The sequence below is a fragment of the Dermacentor albipictus genome, chromosome 3, assembly GCF_038994185.2.
Source record: "Dermacentor albipictus isolate Rhodes 1998 colony chromosome 3, USDA_Dalb.pri_finalv2, whole genome shotgun sequence".
In the NCBI taxonomy this organism is placed as follows: domain Eukaryota; kingdom Metazoa; phylum Arthropoda; class Arachnida; order Ixodida; family Ixodidae; genus Dermacentor; species Dermacentor albipictus.
Window position 1 is genome coordinate 103588343 of NC_091823.1, and position 24631 is coordinate 103612973.

General features: G+C 49.3%; 2 protein-coding genes across 3 annotated transcripts; one reads left to right on the top strand and one right to left on the bottom strand.

The window, feature by feature from the left end:
• Positions 1–393: 393 nt before the first annotated feature.
• On the top strand, positions 394–9004 carry LOC139057501 (uncharacterized). The gene is made up of 5 exons (XM_070535862.1): positions 394–1250; positions 7285–7385; positions 7519–7637; positions 8569–8714; positions 8822–9004. The coding sequence occupies exons 1-5, from the start codon at positions 691–693 to the stop codon at positions 8823–8825; spliced, it is 930 nt and encodes a 309-aa protein (XP_070391963.1). The 5' UTR covers positions 394–690; the 3' UTR covers positions 8826–9004.
• An 8688-nt stretch (positions 9005–17692) lies between these two features.
• Positions 17693–23824, bottom strand: LOC139057503 (T-box transcription factor TBX21-like). Of its 2 annotated transcripts, none has more exons than XM_070535866.1 (5): positions 22907–23824; positions 22004–22104; positions 21761–21879; positions 17973–18118; positions 17693–17871 (listed from the first exon to the last, which is right to left on the bottom strand). In XM_070535866.1, the coding sequence occupies exons 1-5, from the start codon at positions 23134–23136 to the stop codon at positions 17868–17870; spliced, it is 600 nt and encodes a 199-aa protein (XP_070391967.1). In that variant the 5' UTR covers positions 23137–23824; the 3' UTR covers positions 17693–17867. The 2 variants fall into 2 exon arrangements, with proteins under 2 accessions (XP_070391967.1, XP_070391966.1); XM_070535865.1 differs by having other exon boundaries at positions 17693–17823; positions 22907–23822.
• Between the last annotated feature and the right edge of the window lie 807 nt (positions 23825–24631).

Sequence of the window (24631 nt, forward strand, 5' to 3'; positions counted from 1 at the left end):
CTAGTTGTTGTTTTTATACTTTTCTTTCGATTCTATTTGAATTTGGTACTATGGCGCGGGAAAGGCGAGAGCACAAAAAGACGGGAAACAGATACCAGGAACCGCCACTTTGGCGTCTCTAGCCCACTTGTTCGAACCCCCTTGAATTTGTGGCTTGGCGCATCACGTGCATTTTCGTTCGCGTTTGTGGCGCGAAAATAGAAGTACGAGGCCACGCACCGCTGCAAGAGAGCCAGTTCGCGAACCACGACGAAGACGCAGCCAGAAAACCAGCCACGATAATCTCGCAAATTTTCTCTGGTGCATTATCACTTCCTACTAAAAAAAAAATGACGAAGCCGAACGAATTTGTCGCCTGGTTTCCCGCCGCTCATGCTTTCTTCGATTTGATAAGCGGTGGGGGGAGCATGTTCTTCCAGGATATCGGGCCAACAAAAAAAAAATATTTGACGCAAGTTTCTCAGCCTCCTGCAGCTCGAGGGGGAGAAGAAAATAGTAGAAGACAAGAACGAGAACGCGTCCACGTTGGAGCGAAAACGCCACACGTCGGCGTTCTGGAGTAGCACGCTTTCCCAGCACGCCATAAAGCGAGTCACTGCACAGCAAACGGCAGCTATACTCAACGGTCGCAGATCAACTTCAGTCGCGCTCCCCACGACGCACTTCGCAAACGCCGCTTGTGCCTCCAGGATGGCGTCGTCGGGCCGTGCTACTGGCTCCGCTGGCGCTGGCCTCAACGCCGGTCTCTCCACGGACGACGATGACCGGATGAGCGCTTGCAATGGCTACACCACGCTGCGGAGGGACGATTGCGAGCTGTCGACGAGCAGCAGCAGCGGCGGGGACGACGACTGCACCAGCAGCGGCGACAGCAGCAGCAGCAGCGGTTCCAGCAGCGACAGCGGAAACAGCCACGTGGCGCCGGCAGGCGCGTCCCAGTCGGAGGACGTCGACATCGAAGATGTGCCGACCGCCTCCAGTGTCGCAGCCGTCGCCGCCTTCATGGCGAGCGAGCCACAGTTGGGAATCTGGATCCAGGCGATGGTCGAACGACCGGCGGACTTTCCCAGCGACCACCCGGACGAAGTTCACGACTGGAGCGGTTGGCCCAAGTTCGCTCCCAAGAAGAACGCGGACCAACAGCGTGCGATCGCGCCGAGCCTGCCGGCCAAGGTTCCTCACGTCGCGCTCGTCAACCAGCACGAGTTCCTGCTGCCCAATATGGAACTGCTGATCCACACACAGGGCAGGCGAGTGTTTTTTCATCTTTTTTTTCCGGGGCCTGCTGCGCGATCGGGACAGTTGTTGGCGCGGGCTTGCCTGGATTGTACGCGCGCGCCATTTACGTTCGATAGCACTGACATACAAGAGAGCAGCGCTTGAATGGAAAGCACGCTGTGCGCGTTCTTAATTTTTGGTGCACGCGCGGACGCTATACTTTCCTTTGCTGAGATTGCGTATAGTTGAAGCATCGTCGCGCTTCCCGAGATCTTTATTTTTGCGATTCCGACTGCACGGGCACTCGACGCATGTTCGCGCCGTGGTGCGGCGCCGATCTCGTAACGGTTCTCTTTCAGAAACCGTTGCAATATCGCACTCCAGGACAGCGCTTTGGCTTCCGTTGTTGACACGAGCGTTCCGAGCATGCATTGGTGTTCCTGCCGAGAAGCTGCATCTATTCTTTTTTTTTTATTGCGATGAAGGCTTGCCCTTAATGCATAATTCTTGGAGCGTATATGTGTATTATATGTGTGCTGTGAGGCCTGTGTTGTGTATGAATTGAAGCAGTGTTTTGTGAAATCTGTTGTCATGTATCCAGCGGTCATAGCTGGTTGTCACACTGTATCGGAGGCCGGCTTGCAGTAGGAGACGCGAGCGTTCCGATTGTAAACCCGTACATGTCCATATTAGGTGGTATGCATCTGATTCCACCACAGGAACGGAGCAGTATGGACATGTAGCACCCAGTGGTAAATGCGACCAGTTCCACCTTGAGACAACAGCCGGTGTAAGGGCCACCCCGGCCCGAAGCCTCCTAAGCACAACTTCCTCCGCCCTAGTAAGGTGAAGGGGGAGGGAGCAGACACACGGTGGGATAAGAGCGCGTGTGTCCTGCCGGAGAACATTTTTACGGGCTCGCAGCGAGTTACGGGGTTGGGGTGGGAGGGGAACAGGTGGAGGATCAGGATTAGGAGGGCAGTGTGCCTGCTGGTCAGCAGCAATGTTGTGAGGGTTCGCTGAATGGCCTTGAATCCAGTGTACCTTGACGCAAGTAGCTGTCTTACTATTCATAGTGTGTATTCTCTCGCAGATTTCCATCGCCTTATCAATCTTCTTGAGTTCCTGAATAGCCGCTAAAGAATCCGTGAAGATATCTAGATTCTTGATGGTAGGCAGCTTAGATGTCGCATCTTGCACAGCGTCGTGGATGGCTTGAAGTTCCATTACTAGAGCGCTGGCTTCCGTAGATAAATAGCGCTGGTGGCCGCTGATGAAATTATGCGTAGTACTCAGGAATGATGTCCTTCCGCCGTCTGGGAGAATGGCAGCATCCGTATAGACTTTGCAGGTGTTAACGCATGATGCATCGACGATGTTGTGTTCGTCAACAGTACCTGTTGTATCGCTGCGTCGTAACTTCGTTGGCTTATTATTTGTGATGCTGGTGAATTCCCAGGGAGGCATTGGGTAGGGCTGATTGTCAATCCGAGAGCCGCGGTGAAAATGACCATGCAACGCAGCGACAGCCGGAATAAGTTGCTTTTTTATTTCACGTGCTTTTTCACGTTGCAAAATTAGCTCTGCAATTGTGTTGAGCTAGGCATGTTCCTGTAAAGTTGGTATCGGAGTGATGCGGGGCAGTGCTGTGATTGTGCGCATAGCATCGCGATTAATCGTCTCCAACTGTGCCAGCTGCGCCAAAGTCAGCCGTTGAAATTGTGCTTGATAAAAAATTCGTGGCTGCAAGACTGCACGCACCAACCGTCGAGCTACGTCAGTACGAGCTCCAGCTGCTTTTGCTGCAATGCGACAAATAAGATGAAGTGTTTTTGTCGAACTCTGTCTGGGTTTACGGAGCCAGTGTACACCACTGCCGGATTGGTGAATATCGAGACCCAGTATGCGGACCTCAGAAGCCTCAGGGATTGTCAGTGCGCCGAGTCTAAATGTAAAGGGGTGCTGCGTGATTCTTGTGCGTCCTTTCTTGTTGGGCACCACAACATAGCTTCATTTTTGGGCGGAAATGTCCGATCCTGCTTTCCGAGCGTAATTCAGCACATCAAGGGCTTCTTGAAGCTGTTGAGTTTGTCTAGATATATCTTTATGCACGGACCACAAAGTGACGTCATCCGCATAGATTAAGAACCTCACATCTGGAATCCGATGTAGTTGCCAGGCTAGAGGTATTAGAGCAACGTTGAAGAGAAGAGGAGCCAGAACCGAACCTTGTGGGACTCCTCTGTTCGATGTGAAGTATCCTTCTTGCCTTCCATCTACTCTAATCGCAAATGTGCGATTCTGAAGGAATGAGTAGATGAATCTTATCACCCGCGGTGGAAGTCCCAGGTCGATGAGGTTGGCTATAATGATTTCATGGTCTATACTGTCATAAGCTTTCGTTATGTCTGTTGCTACTACCGTGCGCACAGCGTGACTGTGTGGAGAAACCTGTAAAACATCGTCTGATAACATAGAAAGTCCGTCTTCAGTTCCCTAGTAAGAACGGAATCCAATTTGAGCAGGATGATATTTATCGTGGCGTTCAAGCCACCAGGAAACTCGTGTGGCCAGCATCTTTTCAGCGAGTTTGCAGACAGTTGAGGTTAGTGAAATTGGGCGTAAAGACTGCAGGCTATTTGGAGACTTTCCTGGTTTCGGAATCGCGACAACAATTGAATGCTTCCAATCAGGTGGAACGTTTCCAGTCTCCCATACTTTATTAATAGCCTGAAGAAGTGCGTCGAGAGCTGCTCCTTCCATGTTTTTGAAAACCTCATAAGGAATACCATCGGGATCAGGTGTTGTTCATTGCTTCGAAGTTTCAATCGCCGCTATTAGTTCGGCCATGCTGAAAGGGCTGGAGATATCGGATTTGGAGGTTGTGTCAGACTCGTCAATTTTGGGGCAGTTTATAGGTGACGCTTGGTCGTATTTCGGGAAAAACGCTCTAGCAGCGTGTTCTGCAAATTGATGCGGCGAACTCTGCATCGCTAACCTAACGCTCGCTGCAGGGTCAGGTTGCTTATGACCGCGTTCCATTGACCGGAACGTACGCCAAAGTGCTCTGTTTCCAATTCCCGATCCAAGATTCTCGCACCACTCATACCATCGTCGTCGAGAAAGTTGTTTTTCGTGCTGACGCGCCTTCGCCGCAATATGGTTAGCACGTGCACGGCTACCTGGTGCATCGGGATTCCTCGACGCATACAATTCTGCCTGACGTCGCTTTGCCCAAAGTTTCAAAAGGGTGAGGTCCGGTTGAGGTTGTTCCTCGTCAACTGTGGTTACAGTGGTGTTCCTCCGTAGTAGTTCTTTCAAAGCGGGAAGAATTTCTGAGGGCTCTGAGGGTACTTTATCATTCGATGATTCCCGAAACTTATCCCAATGCGTGACGGTTACTCGTCGTCGAATTTTCTTTATGCACGTTCTGTGCAAACCAATCATTATTGGCATATGATCACTGCCCCATGTATCTGGTTCCACCCGCCACTGCGGCATTCCAGGACCCAACCACCACGTGAGGTCCGGAGCGTTTGTTCTAGATACTGCGGGTACAGCACAGGTAGCCACAGCATGATGGTTCAGCAGTGTAAAAGTGGCATCGCTCATGATGTTTTTAACTTGGCATCCTCTTCGGGAGTTGTACTTGTACCCCCATTCTGTATGTGGGGCATTGAAGTCTCCACCCACGAGAATAGGAATTCCCGGGTACGTAGACCGGAGATGGGCTATCCACCCCAAGTTCAAACGTGTGCGTTGCGGTCTGGCGTAGAATGACACTAGAATGACAGGAGTATTCACTGGTCGTGTCAGGACCCCGACAACTTCTTGATTACCACTACGCCATGGCTCCAGGTCAATCACTGTGTGAGCAATATGCGATGATATATAAACTGCAGCTTTTGCCGGAGCTGAAGCCATTGTCGTAGCTCGTCTATCTCTAATATATGGGTTATGGTACCCATTAAAATTGGATAGGGAGCATAGCTTATTATGCTCTTGAATAAGTAGTGCCCATACATGTAGCTTATTGTATTGAAGCTTGGTTTTAATTTCTCCTAACTTGGAGTTTAGGCCCCGACAATTCCACTGTAGAATTCCATCCTGTGACAGCTGCTGCAGAGAATTAGCCATGATGCAGGCAATTCTGAATGAGCAACGTTAGTTGAGCAAGTTGACCTAAAACTGCTGTCCAAACAGCTTGGTTGACCTGTCGTGCCGGACGGGATCCAGGCGTAACGGTGGCATTAGCAGTGGTTGATGCGTCACGTGTCGGTCCTATTTTCTGACGACGGAGAATTGCCATTTCTTTATGTTTGCGTAGTCGCTCAATCTCTCTGACCAGTGCGTCTATCCGAGCGTCAATGTCATCATGGTCATCATCTGACTGATGCAGAGGTTCCGCTAATTTCTGTTTCTTTGTCTGCGACTGCTTGCCACGTTTAAGAACAGAAGAATACAGTTGTGTTTCTGGGGCTTTTTCTTCTTCTGCCAGGACCATCTCTGGCTCTTCTGCAAGAACCTCATAACGATTGTGTGTTGTTACTATATAGCCGTTTTTGGTATAGCCTTTCGTATCCGTATTGTGGCTTTCTGTTTGGTCGGACAATTTGTGCTTGTCAAATCGTGCTCATCAGATTTATATAAGCCACATCGATATCGTGGCTGGCCTTCTGGTGTGAGCTTTTCTGGATCAATAGTACGCTGTGGGCAAAATGCCTGCATGTGTCCACGTTGAAAGCAGCGGTAGCAGAATATTGCTCGAGGGAGGTAGGGTTTAGGTCGCAATATGCAACCGTAGTAATAAAACCGTTCTGGGATACATTGTGGGCCCTGCACCGTCACTAAGCATGTACGGCTTTTGCCCATGAATCTAGCTGCGAGCACCCTGTGTGTCGTGGAGGTCAATTCACGACATATTATCTCAGGGGTGTCTTCTGGGTCAATGCCATAGACAACACACCTCTGTGTATTAGGGCCCGATGCAAAGTAGCACTGCACAGGCAGGTGTTGATCTTCTGACAGCGGGATAGATGTTAAAGTGCACATTTTGTGCACATCACTGAGAGATGCCAAGTGCACAGTGATCGAGTTGGTAGATTTATATGCTGTGAACCCTTTGTATCCGGTGGTTTCAAGAGATTGGTCGATGACCCTTTGGACATATTTTGTGGCTACGGAAGTTATGTCGTAGCATGAAAGGGGCCGTATATGAACTCGATATAATTGAGAAGGGGTGGGCGTTGGGTAAGACTGAGAGGGAGCGGGCGTAGGGGAGGAAGTGGAGGAATAGTCTGGGGTGGCCCTTACCTTTTTTGCCGGTTGCTCCGATGCGATGGCGTCTTGTTGAAGCACGTTGATAGGGGGACCTCGCTTGGCTGCATTCGTCGAACCGCCAGACGGCTGCACGTCCATAGGGTCACCAGTGTCCGTCGGCACGACTGCGGATAGGTTCACATTCACATCACGAAGAGGACTGTCCTTCGGCGTTGCATCTTGGGTATTCGACCTATCGGATGCACACTTCGGCTGCATAGTTGGCATGGATGTTGTCATGCGCAGCAGTCCAGGGGAAGGTACAGATGAGGAGCTCACATCTGGCACAGACACTTCTTCTTCGTCGGGCGAGCGCGGCGGCTCGGCCGCACTAAGCCTAAGCGCCAGCCGTGCTTGTTTTGAGTCTATCGGACGAGCAGGATCAGTAGGACAAGGCAAAGAAGAGTCCTCACCAGAGTCCACAGGTCCCCATGTATGTATTCAAATGCCGCATAGTGGTGCATATGCTGGGCTAAATGAAGGGAACAGTATACTCGTCTAGCCAGCTATTTATCATGCGGACGATAATCACTTTCGTTTTGCGAATGTATCTCTGCTTTTAACCGTTTCAACAGTCTTTATAGCTTTTTGAGCGCTCAGTGTTCTGTACATGGTCCACATATATCCACCGTGAACACCACGTGTTTTAGCTGCTCGTTTTGAAGCGCGCGTACCTAAATATCTCCAACGTGTGACCACTGTGTTTCTCAAAAATGATCGCGCCGCATCGTTCTATTTCGCATGCAGGCTCATGCAGCCAGCACCTTCGTTCCGCTGTACCAACTTGGTGGACGACCTGCAGTACACGGCTTGGCTCACATTCACTAATTCTGTTGGGGGCGAATGCGGTCAGTGTGAACGAGGCCCTACCGGTGTCGGCCTTATCCCCGCCTCCCAAAAGAGGCGTCTTTCTTTACATTTCTGTCCTCGTGTGTGGTGAAGTGAATTTGAGCCCTAAATTGTATCCTTGGGCTGGTGCAGTTGGTCAATACGCCCACCCGGATTCACCGCATCCCGGTTCTTCGTGGAACGGCCGGGTGCTGTCGTTTTCTCGGTTAAAGCTCTTCTCCTACGACGGCTTCACCTCGAAACTGCCTCCGGTAAGAGTTCGTTCGCCGGTTCCCCAGTTTAGTCGCGCTTGGGAGTTAGGTCGCCGTTCATAAGTTGCACTAAACTTCACAGGTTTGAACGTGCGCACACTTTGCGTTAAAACCCCAGGAAGAAGTGTGATCAATTGCAGTGTGCGCCCGTTGAAATCTGGTCTAGCGATATTTGGGGAAGTCGTCAACAAATCATGACGGCGCGGTTGGTACAAGTTGTTACGTGCCGTGCTTTCCTATCTTGCGTCTTGGTGCGTGCCTGCGATGGCTTCCCCAAGTCGATTTCTTGTGAGCGACGTGGTCTTAAAAATATACTCTTCGCAACCTGTTTTCTTCCTTGTCGTTGTGGTTTCTTGTTAAAACAAAAGTAGCCTAAATGACCGTATACCCCGAGGAGACCGAAACACAAATTAGGTCATTTTGGCTGTCGTGACGCATGAATCAACGGTAGCCGAGATCTGTCAATTGGTTTGAACTATGTATGGAACTGTGTATGCCTGACCAAAATTGAACCACTCTAAGCTAACATTCTGACACCAGACGCCTTACTGTAAAGTTAGCCTTCATAGGATAGCTAGTGCAGGAGGTGCCATGCGAATTCTGTATTCAACTGATTCGCGCAGTGCTTTGTGCCATTCGTGCTGCTGTGCACTACGATTGTTATCAATTCCCTTCAGTGCAGTTTAGCGTTGTGATAATGAAGTTGAGTACCTTTCTTATAAACCGACAGTTCATTCAGAGCAAGTGGGCTGCCCAGTCGCACACTACAGCACTGGTGCTTCACGCGGGCTCGATTTTGATTTTTGTAAATATGTACATATCATATCAATAAAGAATGATTAAGCATGCATTCTATTGACTAGCCGATGATTTAAGACATTCCCCTCTCCAAAGCTCAGCACCGGAAACTCTTCCCTTATATGTCTTGCAGATCACTCTGAAGTGTAACAACAGTTACCGCATCCAAGTGAACGTTGGAATCGTGGACAACAGCGGACACATCTTGAGCAGGTCGGTCGTCCGCCGCTTTGTCGGTGCCCACTTCATTGCCGTCACCCAGTTCAGCAAAAAAGTTAGGTGGGTGTTGTACGTATTTTGCGTGCCGGCTATTTACTTTCCTTTCCAAATCGGTACACTTCACATTTCACTGTCATCTTCTTTCTCTCTCTCTTTTCCTTCTACAGCTGAGGAAACCACGACCAGAGCTTCATCTTCATGTTTTTTTTTGTTTCTTTGCCCACTCTCGCTCATCCAAGCAACAAGGAATTCAAGACTAAGGCACGCTAATTTAATATTATATACACTGCACTGTTTTCACGACTCTCATTGTTTCTGTAATAAAAGTAATAAAGTCACATTTGCCGGTACGAAGAGGTCCTTTTTTTCTTTGCCTAATGACATTTTACGATACAGACAATGCACTGGTGGTGGTTCTATTGAGGAATACGAAAATAGACTTGCTCCACACATGATGATACCAGGCCAGTTGCCGCACTGAAAAGAAAACAGATAAATTTGAAGCACTCTTCGCATATAAATAAGAGCACCCAATTTCCCTTACATACTTCATAGAAAGCCCATTATGCATAGAATGTAGCCTGAAGGGGCTGTTCCCACGAGAACTAAATTCGAATTCCCAACATGCACATCATGATGGTCATCCAACAGTCGTACAGTGACCGCTTCCTTTGGAAATGCAAAGTGAGCATGCGATGGAATGGACCACAGTTATATGCATTTACTAGAGGGAACTGTGGCGCTAGTGTCTAAGGGATCTGCAAGTGGGGCAGTTCAGCCAGCGGGGTGGGGAAGTGCATGAATTTGCCTAAACTTGGTCTTTGTGACTTTGCAAAGTGATCAATTTAAGAAGGCACTGCATCGCATATGTGACTACATAAACATTAAAACTGTTGGACGTCAAGATGCAAACGCAGGACCTCTAACACATAAGCCCAATGACAGCATTACTCCATGGACGCATGGACGAGCGGAACCACTGCAGTTAGTAGCGATGAGGTGTGCTTGCGAATTTTTACTACCTTCTGCATTAAAAAGTATAAAGTGCTTTGAAATTTAGGAGAATTTAGGCCCAGGTAAAACGAAGCCGTAAGAATGTCTGAAGCCGCTAGCACAAAGATCGGGCAAATGCATGTACTACCCATCATACCCATGGTGGAAGTGAAGGATCGCAGTACCAGAGTTCCCTCTATTGTCATATGAAACTGTGTGGCTTGGACGAGAACTAACTCTAACTCGAGAAATGGCTGGGGATTGTTTGCATTTCCGAAGGATCGAAAAGGAAGGCTTGCATGGACGGTGAAGATTAAATGGTACAAGTGCTAGCCAATGAACGAATCGTGTTTGTGTAATGGGAGTACAGAATGTCCTACTTTCTCTTAGGAAAAAAAAGTGATTAGTAATGGCGAATTCAAATTCAGGGTAACAGTGCATGTACAGAAAAAGTTTACAATTTGTAAGAGCGCGTGTTGACAGTGTGACATTGTGAAAAATTATCGGATTGCAACCTGGTTCGGATTGCAAAGACTATATGTTTCTACTTCATTTCGCCTGCTGGTACGTTGAATGAGATCGCCAGACAATTCACGGAGATTACATAAAGACATCCCGGTCTCCCCGATTCAGCCTGAGTACACATGCAACATATTTTCCTTAGCATTGTTGTTCATATCAACGTCCAGTAATTACCTTGATTGCTTTTCTCGGAGAGTCAATTGGTTCACCCGGGGCTGGAGCAGCTTTTAAAAGAGAGACGCCTATATTCCGGTCGGTGTTTTCACTTTTTTAATCAGTGCATTTAGAATGTTTTATAATTTTTCTCTTACATGTACGTCTTTGACATATATATGTCTATGTACCCTTAGATTTACCCAGAAGTGCATTGGTCAGCTGCATCTGTTCGCGCCACGCAGTCAATAAACCACTATATAATATTGTTTCTTTCATCATTGTCCCTGATGGATGTATCACCAAGAAGGCGCGTAAAATGACACGATATCAATAAAATTTTTCGTAGCTCAATGTTGCAGATAGGCGGCTTCTGCGGCCAAAATTACGTGTTACTTCGAGAAAACTGCTAAAAATAGCAGTTCACCTGGCTAAAACTACAATTGGAACCGGCCGACAAGAGTCGCGTGCGCACCAAAGCAAATAAAACCATAAAAAAATACTGCACAGACCTACTTCGAGAAAAATTGAGTGTAAATCAGCGTCCACGCGAAGAACGGGCGCTCGCTGGCACTCTAGCCACACGTCATACGTACTCCTTAGGGGCAGGCACCTTTCGATCAGCAATGCCGTGAGCAGAACCGAGAACGAGCTCGTCTATGCCGTGCCGATGCTGCAACCCGGGCACAAGACCAGTCTCGTGCAGCCGAGCGCAAGCAACTGCGTACCGAGGATCCGGCAGCCTACCAAGTCGTCGTTTAACGAACCATTTGGATAAACCCTGTGATAAACACCGGGGCCGCACGTTTCAGCTTCGCTGGTTAACCATCTATACGAAGTGCTTGGGGGGTCTTTTTTTTTTTCCCGCACGTCCGACGCCGCGGATGGATGGATGGATGTAGAATGGATGGATATTATGAACGTCCCCATTGGAACGGGCCGGTGGGTTGCACCACCAAGCTCTTTCTATTATACTGCCTAATGTCATACCTAGGTTAAAAAAGAAGAAAAAGAAAACAAAACCAACGATGAATTGCCATAACCAAATTTTCTGAACCCCTGTTGTGAACTTTGTTTTTGTACGTCTCCGTCTTTTGTAGTTTCCCTGCTTTTCTTCCACCAATCTTCCACTCACCTCTTACTAATCTCTATAGCGGACATGTTTACGTTTCTCCTGCTCTGAACCCAAGGGCTTCAAGGAGGCCTGTGTTGCCTAAATTGACCGCTTGGCAGTTCTTCACGTTCTAATAAAACATGCTCCATCGTTTCCCTAGCTTTGCCGCAGCAAGCAGATGCTTATTCTTCCTTCTTATATCTCGCTTCCTGATTTCGCTTCGTAAAGTAATGAGCTTCCTTTTGAGTTATCATAAATTGTTTATTTCCTAATTTCGTTTTTCCCCTTAAGTAGTTACTCATGACAGGTTTCTTTTCCATTGCCGCCACCCATGAGGTTATCTCAGCCTCTCAGACTTTCCGCTTGACGTTCTTTGTTGCTGTGCTGCTCACCCTACAGGCCACATGCTTGCTGGTAAGATCGCAGTTCTTTTCCTTCTCTGTAAATCAATGTTAATCTTGTACAAATACCTGAACGCTCTCCCAGCCCATTTACAGTCTTCCATATTCCTCAGACGTTAGGTGAAAGACGCCGCAGCGCCACCTGCACGTTTCTGGGAAAACTGCTTCAACACTGCCCCCACCCCCACTACCCCTAATCTACGTAGTACACTATAGGGGGCGAGTTCCACCACTGGGAAAGCTGGCGCCACCGTCGGCGTGACGTGGCATGAGGGATCACGTGGACACAGAGGCCGCGTAGGCTGTTCCGGAAGCGTTGAAGCGAGCTGAAAACGAAAGTTTAAAGTCCCACCTGCACCATGGTTCTGATTAAGTGGTGAGGCTTTACCGCCTTCGGTGTCTGCTTGACAACATTTGAAAGTACTATAATAGGTAGTAGCTGTCTATCGAGGCGTGCAGCATGGTAGGCTACTGCTCGGTGTCGCAGTGCCGGACGTACGCAAGGGAGCCCTGTGTCAGCCTTATTGACACGTAGCCGCAGCGCAAGAAGCTGCGTGAAGCTTGACTGGCGAAACTGAGAACGAGCAGACAGCCATCGGCTACAACTCGGGTATGCACCGAGAGGACTGGGAGGCCGCCCTGCTCGGCTGCTCAACCCTCCAGGACCAACGTGCCCTGGTGGCCCGAGCCAAAGCCGCTGCAGAAGCCACGGGGGGACCGGACTTGGGACCCCCCCCCCCCCTAGACTTTGTAAGGACTGGGCCCTTAGGGCTCAGCTCACACCTCCTCCTGTAAATAGCAGAAATAAAGTTTATCACCACCACCAAGCACAGACGCGAGGAATATTTCTGCTATACGGCGCCGGGACTGCGCGATGTTCGGTGAGTAGCAGAAAACGAGCACTGAGACTCTCGCCCGCGCCCGCTGCCCGGCTAATGTCATAAGGGTTTGGTCTATGAACTCGATGATGCTAAATACTGGCAAGTTCACTGGAACGGAAAGGAAGGGGTAAGACGCACATTAAAAAAAGGAATGGCATACGGTCATGTTTGTGTTATGGATTAATGCACTGGATTACGATAAAAAAGCAGGGGGAAATCGCACGCTGAGAAGACCGATAAACATACAGTGCGACGCAACTTGAGAAATAATATTCAAATGTCCAAGAATTAAGAAGACAAGAAAAGATTGAATCGTCGCCACGGCCCATCATAGTCGCCGTAGGCGTCGAAGTTTCTATAACGAAATTATTTTTGAACAGTTCTGATAGCGTCCACGCAACAATGGTTGCTAGTGTGCTGTCAAGTGCTCATATGCTGCGGCCTAAAGCTCACGGCACGGTGCGAAAACGTGCTCACAGCGAAAGCGAAGCATTGTGCGCAGAGATGCATGCAGACGCACAGTCGGTAGCTACAAACCCGTGCGATCGATGCATTGAGGCTTCATTCTGTTGTGCCCCATTTGGTTATACAGACAGCCCACTATAACAACACATTTAACATAGTTTACTCTCAGCGGTTGCCTACCTTTCATGCAAGAAGCCGGTTCGGGAGACTCCATCGCTACGACCTCGCGCAGTGGCACGTTCACTGTACGTATTCGGTAAAGAGATAGCGTGCGTAAACGATTCTGTGCTTTCAGTTTGCCCAAGATCGTTATATCGACAGTAAAAAACTTCTCGTTTTGAGGGTACCTATACAAATGTGGGGAAGGGCTGCCGCGTGGCGTTTTTATTGAGTGCGGTAAGCGAAACATATGAGGAGCGTGCCGCGTGATCCCTCACACTACGCAAGGGAGCTAGGCGCTCCCAACAGATGGCGACTCCGTAACTCTTCGCCCCCAATAGCGCCGCGGAAAGAGCTTAAATTTCAAGCCAAACGCCGTTTGCCCTTCTTCTTGCGCGCACCGTGCGCCTACATACATGGCAGTGCTGTGACGTCAATCAGTGACACGTGACTTGTTTTAAGGCGACATCAGTTGTTTGATACGTTGCTTCAATATACGGATTAAAGTTTAGAGAAATATTAGAAGATACAAACTTAATGTCTGCGTGTTTTTTGTTTTATTTTGTGCCTTAGAAAGAAAGCTGTGCTTCCATTTCGTCTGCTTGTTCCCAAGTGGTGCAGAAACCCGCTCAGAGGACAAAGCCTTGTCATTTTCTGCCGTGTTCCAGCGCCGCCCTCTTTCATCCTCTCTCGTCTGCCCCAGTGCTCATCACCGACTTATACCGCATAGAATAAGCGTGGAAGTCGCTGCTCTACTACTGTACCAGCTTGTTTGTATGCGAGATTAAACCCGATATTACTTCCTTCTGGCGCCCTCTCCATCCTCACCATGTGCATCTGTCACGGCTTGTCGACCGGTTTGCCGTCGGCGCGAAGTCGTCGACGGGGTATACACGCCGGTTGGTCGTTCCGTACTCAAGCGAATACAGTGAAAGAGTCAGAGGCGGGAGATAGAGAAAAAAAATATATTTCCAGACTGACAACGACACACAATTTAAACGAAACACACACAAAAAAACACAAGAACTAACACACGTTCACTTTATCTAGATCAGTCATGAAGACGAAAGAAATACAATGAACAGTTAACAGTGGATACAGAAATTAACAGTGCACAAAACACACTAAACTGCGGTCAACTAAACAGACTTCGAAAGAAAACAAATGATGGCACATGCATGGCCGCGCAGCAGCAGTAAGTCCATCAATCGTAGAGTAGACGGCAGAGCTTTCCTGAAGAACGCTAGTAAGCCGATCTCGTTGAAGTGGATGCGATTGGCACGACAAATGCATTGAGGGGCAGAAGTACATACAGCTTGGCTGTAAAGAAAGCTCATTGTACCGAACAGCATACAAATGAGCAGAGGGGCAGACACGAAAGCATTTCTCACGCTCAAGAAATGTTAACTGGGACAAGGTGCAAAAATCTTGCTATCGAATCGCAAAACGTTGGAAATCTTAAAAGCTCGTGGTATAGAGAACACAGCTTTCTACACGTTAACCCTTTTGCTCCACAAGTATACCACGTCACACACATAATTAAGGGAACTTGGATTTAGTTTGTCCTATTAGCACTGTGTGAAAGAAAAGAGCGAATGTTCTTTTTTAAAGCATTAAAAGACACGGCGTAAAATAGGAGTATTGAAACCAATTTTGATGGTAGTTTAAAAAAAAGATGCGCAAGTATATTACGTGCTTGTGTGGAACGGGTAGCAATACGGCTTCTTTGGACAGGGCTGAAATATTCAGGAGCTTAGCCTTTGGTGATCCCAGCATCATAAATACATTTGCGGGTTATCTTAAGACCAACAAGGAAGCAGTAACGCTTCTCATCCGAGCCTTCTGAAAAGCATTTTTTGGCGCATCAAATGACATACTGCCGTAGCGCTATGATGAGAGAGAAGTACAGGATATGGGCCGTCAGCTATATCGCAGCTGTTTTTGAAAACCTCACTGTCACACTCCCTTTGCCCATGACCTGGCGTAACGTGGCGCTGTAAGGCTTGTACATTGTTGATCCAATCAGCAGTCTGCAAAAACGATGCGAATGATACTGCAATTGTAGGAAATTTTCGTCGGACAGTTCGGAATTTCTTTCAATGCTGAAAGAAAAAAGTTCACCGACGATCACGACACTCCCCGACGCGAAATTTGAGCGCAGCTGTATAGGTGTTTTCATTTCGCGATATATTGACTGGCGCTGGCAATGTCTCGTGCGGCACGTTGCAAACGGACCGAAGTGGGGCTCTACTGCATCGCTAAACGAGAGATCGCGAGAGGCAGCGCGCAGGTGACGCGTGGACGCGATTCACAGCAGCCGCCGCCGCAGACAGACCTCCACTCATGCAGCGCTTGGTTTCCATATATGGTAGCGGTGGACGCGCTCGTCGCGTGCCATCGGTGAAGAGATAAGGGCGGTAAAGGGCGCGGTATACTCTGGGGCCATCTCGTAGCGGTAGTCGCCGCAGGGCGCGTCTTGCACGCGGCACTACGCTTTTCTTCTCACGCTTTCGCCATGCCCTCCTCCGCCGCTTTCTACATCATGGTTCCGCTGCGCCCTCCCCCCTCCCTCCCGCTTTCCACCTCGTGCTCGATCTCTTCGCTATCGGAGTCTTTTATCCGCGCTCCGCCTTCGGTATTTCATCCTTCGCTGTGCTCGCTCGCTCGGGTATACTAGGACGCCGAGGCACGATGTCGACGCTCGCCGCAGGACCGGGCGCCTAAGAGCTTAGCCCTGAAAAATAAGCGCAAACCTTACTTTTTAGGGCCTCTTTTTTAAACTTGTCATCGACTTTCAAGCAAAAGCAAGAAATTGGTGAACACACCTCCAGCACTAGACGCGAGAGTAAACACTCCACATGAAGCCACGGCCGTCTCGGCTCGCACCTTTGAATCCGCCACAGATGTCTGCATGCAGAGCGGGTTGGGGCCCTGCACCGACCGCCATGGGCATACAAAAAGAGAAGCGCGGTCATCTGCCCCCATTCAGACAGACGCAAACGCACGCGCGCTGGTCTCCCCAATCCTTTGCATGCGCGGGAAGACGATGCGCACGATCCTATGCCTCTCGCCGCACCCTCGCACGCTTCCCTTCGCAGCCACAGCACACAGCGCGCAATAGGATCTTATGGCACTTTAACTTTGTACGGAACATGACGGTGAGAAGATCTTGCGGCTCCGCTTTGGGGACCACACTCTACCTCGCGGTTAGAGGTGCGTAAACGGCAACATGTCATTCCATCTGGACCCAAAGTGGCAGTTAAGTTTCGTTATGTTGAGCTTTAATTGTACTTCTATCCTCTTCCCTGTCCAAGTGGACACCCTCAAAATCCTTCACATAATGGCAAGCTGATGCAAAAATAAGGCCTGCGCTTGAAAGTCTGGGTGCCATCTAAGCCATAGAGTTTCCTAGAAGTACTGCAGGGAACTTTGGCGCTGGGATCGTTCAGCCACCACGGGAATGATGGGTAGTACGTGGATTGGTCTGAACGTCGTGCTTGTGGATTCGGACGTTCTTGTAGCGTCGTTTATTACGATTTACCTGGGCCTAAATTATCCTATATTTCAAAGCAATTTGTACTTTTCTTTAACGCAGAGGGTATAATGAGACGCCGCAAGTACGCATAATCGCAACCTGAGCCGTGCTCCCGCATGGGTTGCAGAAAATAGCGCTAGCCTTTTCTCCTTCCCCTCAAGAACCACTTCCCTGACAATTGCAGTGGTTCCGCTTGTCCGTGCATCCGTGGCGTAATGATATCAATATTGGGCTTCTGTGCTACAGGTCCTGTGCTTGAATCCTGCCGTCAAACAATTTTTCTTGTGTTTAATTATTTATAATGCAGTGCCTTCGTGAAACGATCACGTTGCAAAGTCACAAAGACGAAGTTTAAGCAAATGCGTCATCCATCATGCCCATGCTGGCTGGACTGCCCTGCTTGCCGGTCCCTTAGACAGGGCCACAGTTCTCTCTAGTAATTGTCTACGGTTCAAGCCATCACATCTTCACTAAAGTATCCCAGAGGGCGCTATCGCTCTGTACCTGTTGAATGGCCTCAATAACGTGCATGTTGGGAATTCTAACTTTGTTCTAGTGGGAACTACATCTCCAGGTTGCATTCTGTGCGCAATGCATTTTCTGTGAGGTATGCAGGAGAACTATAGGGTGTTCATATTTATGTGCTGGGAGCGCTTCCATTTTTCTTTCGTTCTCTTTAGGGCGGGAACTGGACTGCGGCATGACCATGTATGCAGCAGGTCTATTTTTCTATTCCTCAGTAGCCACCACAATTACATTGTTTGTCTTTGTTGTAATGTAGGATGTCATTGAACAAGTAAAAAGGACAAAAGACCTTTATGTACCGCCAAATATGTCTTTATTAATGTTATCACGGAAACAATGGAAGTCGTGAAAATGGTGCGAAGTATTGACATTATATTATCGTGCCTTAGTCTTCAACCCCTTGTTGCTTGGACGCGAGAGACTAAAAGCAAAAAAAATGAAAATAAAGCTCTGATTGTGGTTTCATCAGCTGTAGAAGGAAAAGAGAATGATAGAAGAGGAGAGGGAAATGTTAAGTGCACCGATTTTGAAAGGGAAGATAACAGCCCGCGTGGAAAGCACAATACCCACCTAGATTTCTTGCTGTACTGGGTGACGGCGACAAAGTAGGCACCGACAAACTGTCGGACGACCGACGCGCTCAGGATGTGTCCGCTGTCTTCCACGATTCCAACGTTCACTTGGATACGGTAGCTATTGTTACACGTTAGAGTGATCTGCAAGACATAGAAAAAAGGGCAGTTTCTGTATTGAGCGTTTAGTTTGGAGTGAGGCAGGTGTTAAATCGCGGTTTAGTCAGTAGAATGCACGCCTTTCTTTTTTATTCGTATGATATTGCACGTATGTACAAAAATCCAAATCCAGCCCGCTTGATGCACCAATGCCGTAGTGTGCGACTGGGAGCCCACTTACCCTGAATGAACTGTCCACTTATAATGAAGGTATTAAACTCCATTATCACAAGGCTAAACTGCACTGATGGAAGTTATAACAATCGCAGTGCACAGCAGCATGACTGGCACAAAGCACTTCGTTATTTAGTTCAATACAAAACCGGCCTGGCACCTCCTGCACTAGCTATCCTGTAGAGGCAAATCTTAAAATAAGGTGTTGGGTGTCACGATGTTGGCTGAGAGTGGTTGAATTTTGGTCACCCATCCCCAGTTCAACCTAATTGACACTTCTCGGCGGCCGTTGATCGACGAGTTATAACAGCGAAAATTACCAAAATAAGTGTTTGTCTCCTTGGGGTACACATGGTCATCTGTGCTATCTTTTGGTGTGACGAGAAACCACAATGACCAGAAAGAAAACAGGTATGGCGACGAGTATCGTGGTAGGACTGCGTGTTGTGGGCTGGGCTCGGAAGAATGTGACTTGTGAAAGCCATCGTAGGCACGCACCAAGACACGAGACAGGACAGCACGGCAAGCACTTCTAGCACCCGCGCTGTCATAAATTCCCGATATGCTTCCCCAAGTGACGCTGGGCCAGCTTTGAACAAGCGCACACTGCGAACTCGACAGTCCTGTCCTGCGTCTTAGTGCAACGTGCGCGCTCATTCAAAGCTGTGAAGTACAAAGTTCCAGGGTTTTAAATATGCCTGGTAGCGAAGCTTCCATATAGGAGCCGATACGTTCACAACATGGCGGTTCAGCGGCGGTTCATGGGGCTTAGCGCCGTCTGCATGTCGAGGGAACACTTCCGGCGGAAGAAAAAATAAGGTGACGCCATATCCGTTAAAACAGAAATGATGTCATTTTGTTTTCGAAGTCGGGAAATTTGTTTTGTTGGTCTGCCTTTAGAACTACATATCCAGATGCCCCGCCATTCGACTTGATGGCATTTCGCGCTTTCAGCGCGGAAAGCGACGCAAGGCCAGCCGTACGATTGTCGAAATCGCACTCCTACACAGAACATACTTTCTTTGGAGGCCGACGAATAATAATAATATTTGGGGTTTTACGTGCCAAAACCACTTTCTGATTATGAGGCACGCCGTAGTGGAGGGCTCCGGAAATTTTTGACCACCTGGGGTTCTTTAACGTGCACCTAAATCTAAGCACACGGGTGTTTTCGCATTTCGCCCCCATCGAAATGCGGCCGCCGTGGCCGGGATTCGATCCCGCGACCTCGTGCTCAGCAGCCCAACACCATAGCCACTGAGCAACCACGGCGGGTGCGAGGCCGACGAAAGCTTCGAGTGTAGAGTGCTGGTCCCATCGTCGGACGCCAAGCCCGTCGGCTGGTGCAGTCGCACGAAAACTACTAAACAATTATCTGGCGGTCGTAACTCACTACTTTTGATTAACAGGTTAAGAATCGATGAAGCTACCTGCGTCACCAAATTCAGACAAAAGTCGACAAGCAAAAGAAAAGCACTACGTGTGAGGGTGGCGTATTTCAACAGGTGAACTTTACGAGCCCGCCTTTCTCGCACATTTCAAGAGCTGCTATGTATTGCGAGTGATACGGGCGTCAACGCCCTCTGTAACGATGGGAACTGAAAAGAAATATCTTTATTATAACGATAAAATTAAATTAACTTGTATTTTCTTAACTCGTCACGAATATATAAAATTGACCACAAATTTTATTTCCTTTGAATGAATCTGTGTCTCGCTTGAATAAAAAAAAACGCTTTTTTCTTTCCCAATGTTTGTTCTCTCCAAACATAGTCGCGCTTCAATCGTTGCTCCCATAACCACCATTGCTGATGTCGGTGACAACTTGTACTGAGCCACTTCTCGCTTGGATCTGGGCGACCCATTTGGGTCGACCTTGCAAGGTCCATCTAAATAGGTCGCGAAGCTTGCAAAAGGTCGTGAAGCACGTCAAGACTTATCGCCAGAGATATCAGTTAGTGGTGCACGATTGATGCGTGACTAGGCGAGGGGGAGGGGGGGGGGGGTGACGAACGCTGAAACTAGAAAACCTACGCGTAAAAAAAAATGTTCGAAAAAGTTCGAACAGTATACTGTCGTGCGAGTAAATATTTCGTGTCAAATATTTTGGGTAAACTGAAACAACAAATTGCATTTCTTTTTTCTATTTCACAATTTAGTTGTCAGGTTTCACCGATAACGAACAATCAGCGATACTGTCGCAAGCCTTGGCATACTGTGCAAAGCAGCTAGTATGTCCTGCGGAATGGCGTTGCTCACTTGAACGAGCTCTTTTTTGTTTTTATCATTATTTCCTTGCGTGTTTGTTTAAAATGTGACGTGCGCTTCACGTCAAATTTCGCGTGACCTAGCGCACGGCATTCATTCGCGAAGGGTGTGAGTGCAGGTTTTTGTTAATGTGCAAGTTCACGCTGCGTAAGCTGCCGCGTGGCAGCATTTTCGCACCGCGGGATGGATCGGTCCTGGACCGATTTTTCGCGGCATCCCGCAGCGACAAGACAGCCGCGAACGCCGAAGACCAATGAGAGCTGCCCCTTCAGTGATGTGCGGAGGGAGATGAGTGGTTTTATGCGGACCCGCCCGACCGCGTGATTCGTATTAGTACGTGGTATCAGCAGGCACGCTCGTTTCGTACTATCGTCTGCTCGCGTCAGCTCTCGCTCGTGCTTATTGCAATTGTAATGGTTTCCGATAGTTTTTTTTTTTCTTTTTAGAATGATGAGTCTAAACCGAGACGTCCCGACGGAAAGGTTTTCGGAGACAGTGCGCCATATCCGATTCTGTGCGAGAAGACGGGCCCTGATTACATTTGCGCGGAGGCAACACCCAGTAGCTCATTCTCCTGGTCTTATGAACGCGGCGACGCCGCAACAGAAGGGACCACATCATCACGATTATGATTGGTGGCAACGACATCATCATCATCATAAGGCATGACTCACGGGAAGAACGTAAAAACAGCGCCGATCTGTCAGCAGACGAAGAAAAAAGCACGCAACATCGCGCACCTACACGCAGAGCAAAATAGAGGAGGCGAGAGTTCATGATGTCACGTGAGTGCCGCAGCGGCTCGTCGCCAGTTGATGTGGCCGATCCACTGAATAAGGCGATACCTGTCTCAAGCGCGCGTGATGACGGACAGGAAATATCACGTGACCTAAGGAAGGCCAGAAGGGAACCAAAGCATGTCCAGCCGTGTATAAAACATTATTATTGATTACCAAAGTAAATTAAGGTGTACTAAGGAGAATTAGGGTGCATTAAGGAAGATTAAGGTGGATGAAGGAGGATTCCTGTAAATTACATTAGGCTTTTGCCTTCGCGTCTCTTAGGCGGTAGCTAAGGGCACCGGGGAATTTTACACTGGTAGCCTGCGAAGTATAGTGCAACTTACGAATGACAACTTAAATCACAAGAGCGGCTAAAATGGGGTAGCGGCGAACTAACTCTCACCGGGGGTGGTTTCGAAGTGAAGCCGTCGCTGGAGAAGAGCTTCAGCCGAGAAAACGACAGCACACGGCCGTTCCACGAGGAACCGGGATGCGGTGAATCCGGGTGGGAATACTGACCAACTGCACAAGTCCAAGGACGTGCCTCGTACTTCATCACAAACAAACGCAGAAACGCAAAGAAAGACGCCTCTCTCTCTGGAGGCGGTGAAAAGGCCGACGACGGTAGCGTCTCGGTCGCACTGACCGCATTCGCTCCCAGTGGAATCCGTGAAGGTGAGCCAGGCCGTGTACTGCAAGTCGTCCACCAAGTTTGTAATCCGAAACGAAGGCGCTGGCTGCATGAACCTGCACGCGAGGGAGATGGTCGAGGCACGGTCATTTTTGACGAACACCGTTGTCACGCGATGGTAGACAAGCATGTGTCGAAACGAGCAGCTAAAACACGATGATTGCACGATGCCATGCTGTAAAAGACATGAACAGACAGCGATATGCGTGGGTCGTGCATATGTGCTTGATCCTAGTATCTGAATTACGTGAATTACGCGCTGTCTGTAGGGACGAACATGGGCGACTGGATGAGCTTGCTCTCAACACTGCTGAATCGGTTTAAACTGCAGGGATACCTACGCAAAATGATACGGTGATTATCATACGCGTGATCAATGCATAGCGTCCCGCGATTACTGTCCACTGCTTTTTTTTTCGGACAAGCATGTACACCACGGTGTGGTAACTGAAGCTTCTCGGCAGGAACGCTAATGCATGCTCGGAACGCTCATGCCAACAATGAAAGGCAGGACGCTGCCCTGTGGGGTGCGAGGTCGCAATGCTTCTTAAAGCGAACCGTTTAGAGTTCGTGCCCTTGCATGACGAGGGGTATCCATATCGTCTTTCCGCATAACTGGTATCGCAATAATAAATGTTTTAAATGCGCCACGACGCTACGACTACGGCAAGCTCCGAAGAAGAAAGCGGCGTCCGCCCGAGCACTACAAGAACGCACACTGCGTGCGTTCCTCTCATCCGCTGCTCTATGGTACGAGTCAGTACGCGCATACGACCCAGAATAGGCCGCGCCAACACCCATGCCGATCGAGCAGCCGACGGGGTGGTCCGAAAAAAACAAAACAAAAGAAACACTCGCCTGCCCTGTGTGTGTATCAGCAGTTCCATCCTGGGCAGCAGGAACTCGTGCTGGTTGACGAGGGTGACATGGGGAACCTTGGCTGGCAGACTCGGAGCGATCGCGGGCTGCTGATCCAAGTCCTTCTTGGCAGGAAACTTGGGCCAACCGCTCCAGTCGTGAACTTCGTCCGGGTGGTCACTGGGAAGGTCCGCCGGGCGGACGACGTTCGGCTGAATCCAGATGCCCATCTGTGGCTCGCCCGCAGCGAAGGCGGCCCCGGCTGCGACGATGGAGACGGTCGGCGCCTCTTCGATGTCGATGTCCTCCGACTGGGACGCGCCGGCCTGCGCGACGTCGCTGCTTCCGCTGTCGCTGCTGGAACCGCTGCTGCTGCTGCTGTCGTCGCTGCTGGTGCCGTCGTCGTCCCCGCTGCTGCTGTCGTCGCTGCTGCTGCTCGCCGACACCTCGCAGTCCCCCTCAGCGTGGCGTAGCCGTTGCAAGCGCTCATCCGGACGTCGTCGTCCCTGGGGAGACCGGCGTTGAGGCCAGCGCCAGCGGAGCCAGCAGCACGGCCCGACGACGCCATCCTCGAGGCACAAGCGGCGTTTGCGAAGTGCGTCGCAGCGAACGCGATTGCAGCTGGTCTGCGACTGTTCAGTAGCTGCCGTTCGCTGTGCAGTGACTCGTTGTATATCGTGCTCGGAAAGTGTACCACTCGAGAAGGCTGACGCATGGCGTTTTTGATGATGATGATAATGATGATGATCACCTCAAAGTATTTAGCACATACCCGCTCACGGGCATTGGTTTTCTCTGCCGTACGAGCGTGTCCTGGTTCTTGTCTACAATTTTCTCCTCTCCCTCGAACCGCAGGAAGCCTAAAAACTTGTGTCGGAGCTTTCTTTTGTTGTCGCGACCCCTCCCTTAATCAAATTAGAGAATGACTGGCACGAATCCAGGCTACAATAGCATTGGGCTTGGTCAACTTTTTCTTGGAGGGGGGGGGGGGTAAGTGATAATGCACCAGAGGGTATTTTGCGATGTTTGAATGACTGGTTTTCTGGATATATCTGTCTTCGTCTTCGCTCGCAAACTGGCTCTTTTGGGGCGGCGCTTGGCCTCGCGCTTTTCTTTTCGCGGGCACAAATGCACGCGATGCGACGAGCCACGAGTTCACGGGAGTTGGACCAAGCGTGTTCGACCAAGCCACAGCGGCTGTGGTTCGTCATGCCAAATCGGCGGCCACATTCTTTAAAAAAAAGTTTACTCCCTTCGCGGCTCATCTTGGACCACAATAATCGTCATCTGTCTTGCGCACCTTTGCTTTTATGACGGTACGTATAGTTTGCGGCATGCGCAGGCTCCGTCGCGATCTTAAGATTTGTGCTGGTTCCTGGAAAGAACCTGCAGGATGACGTCAACAATGGCATAACATAGTGCAATGCGAGGAGGGGGGAGCAAACAAGTCTTCTCTCGTGCCGTCAGTGGTGTATCCAGAAAACATTCGTGGGGCCGCAACATTCGTATGGGGACGGATTGCCAGCGAAGCTGTTTAGGCTGCATACATTATGAAATCATACTTTCCTTTAACGGCACCACACTGCGTCGTCGCCACATACTGTCTCCCCTCTCCCTCGAACGCTCGGCTGCGCGCGCTTATTCCTGTCCACGATACGGATGCGAGGAAATAATCTGAGGCGAACGAATGATTATACACACCAAGTGACACGACATTTCACATGA

Excerpts from the sequence above, each read along its gene's own strand:
- LOC139057503 (XM_070535865.1), bottom strand. The coding sequence starts at position 23,136 with ATGGGCATCTGGATTCAGCCGAACGTCGTCCGCCCGGCGGACCTTCCC. Across the intron at positions 18,119-21,760 it reads TCACTTCGAAACCACCCCCG|ATCACTCTAACGTGTAACAA; the intron begins GTGAGAGTTAGT and ends TATGTCTTGCAG. Across the intron at positions 17,824-17,972 it reads CAGTACAGCAAGAAATCTAG|TCTCTCGCGTCCAAGCAACA; the intron begins GTGGGTATTGTG and ends TTTTGCTTTTAG.
- LOC139057501 (XM_070535862.1), top strand. The coding sequence starts at position 691 with ATGGCGTCGTCGGGCCGTGCTACTGGCTCCGCTGGCGCTGGCCTCAAC. Across the intron at positions 7,386-7,518 it reads TTCTGTTGGGGGCGAATGCG|TTGGTCAATACGCCCACCCG; the intron begins GTCAGTGTGAAC and ends GGGCTGGTGCAG. Across the intron at positions 7,638-8,568 it reads TCACCTCGAAACTGCCTCCG|ATCACTCTGAAGTGTAACAA; the intron begins GTAAGAGTTCGT and ends TATGTCTTGCAG.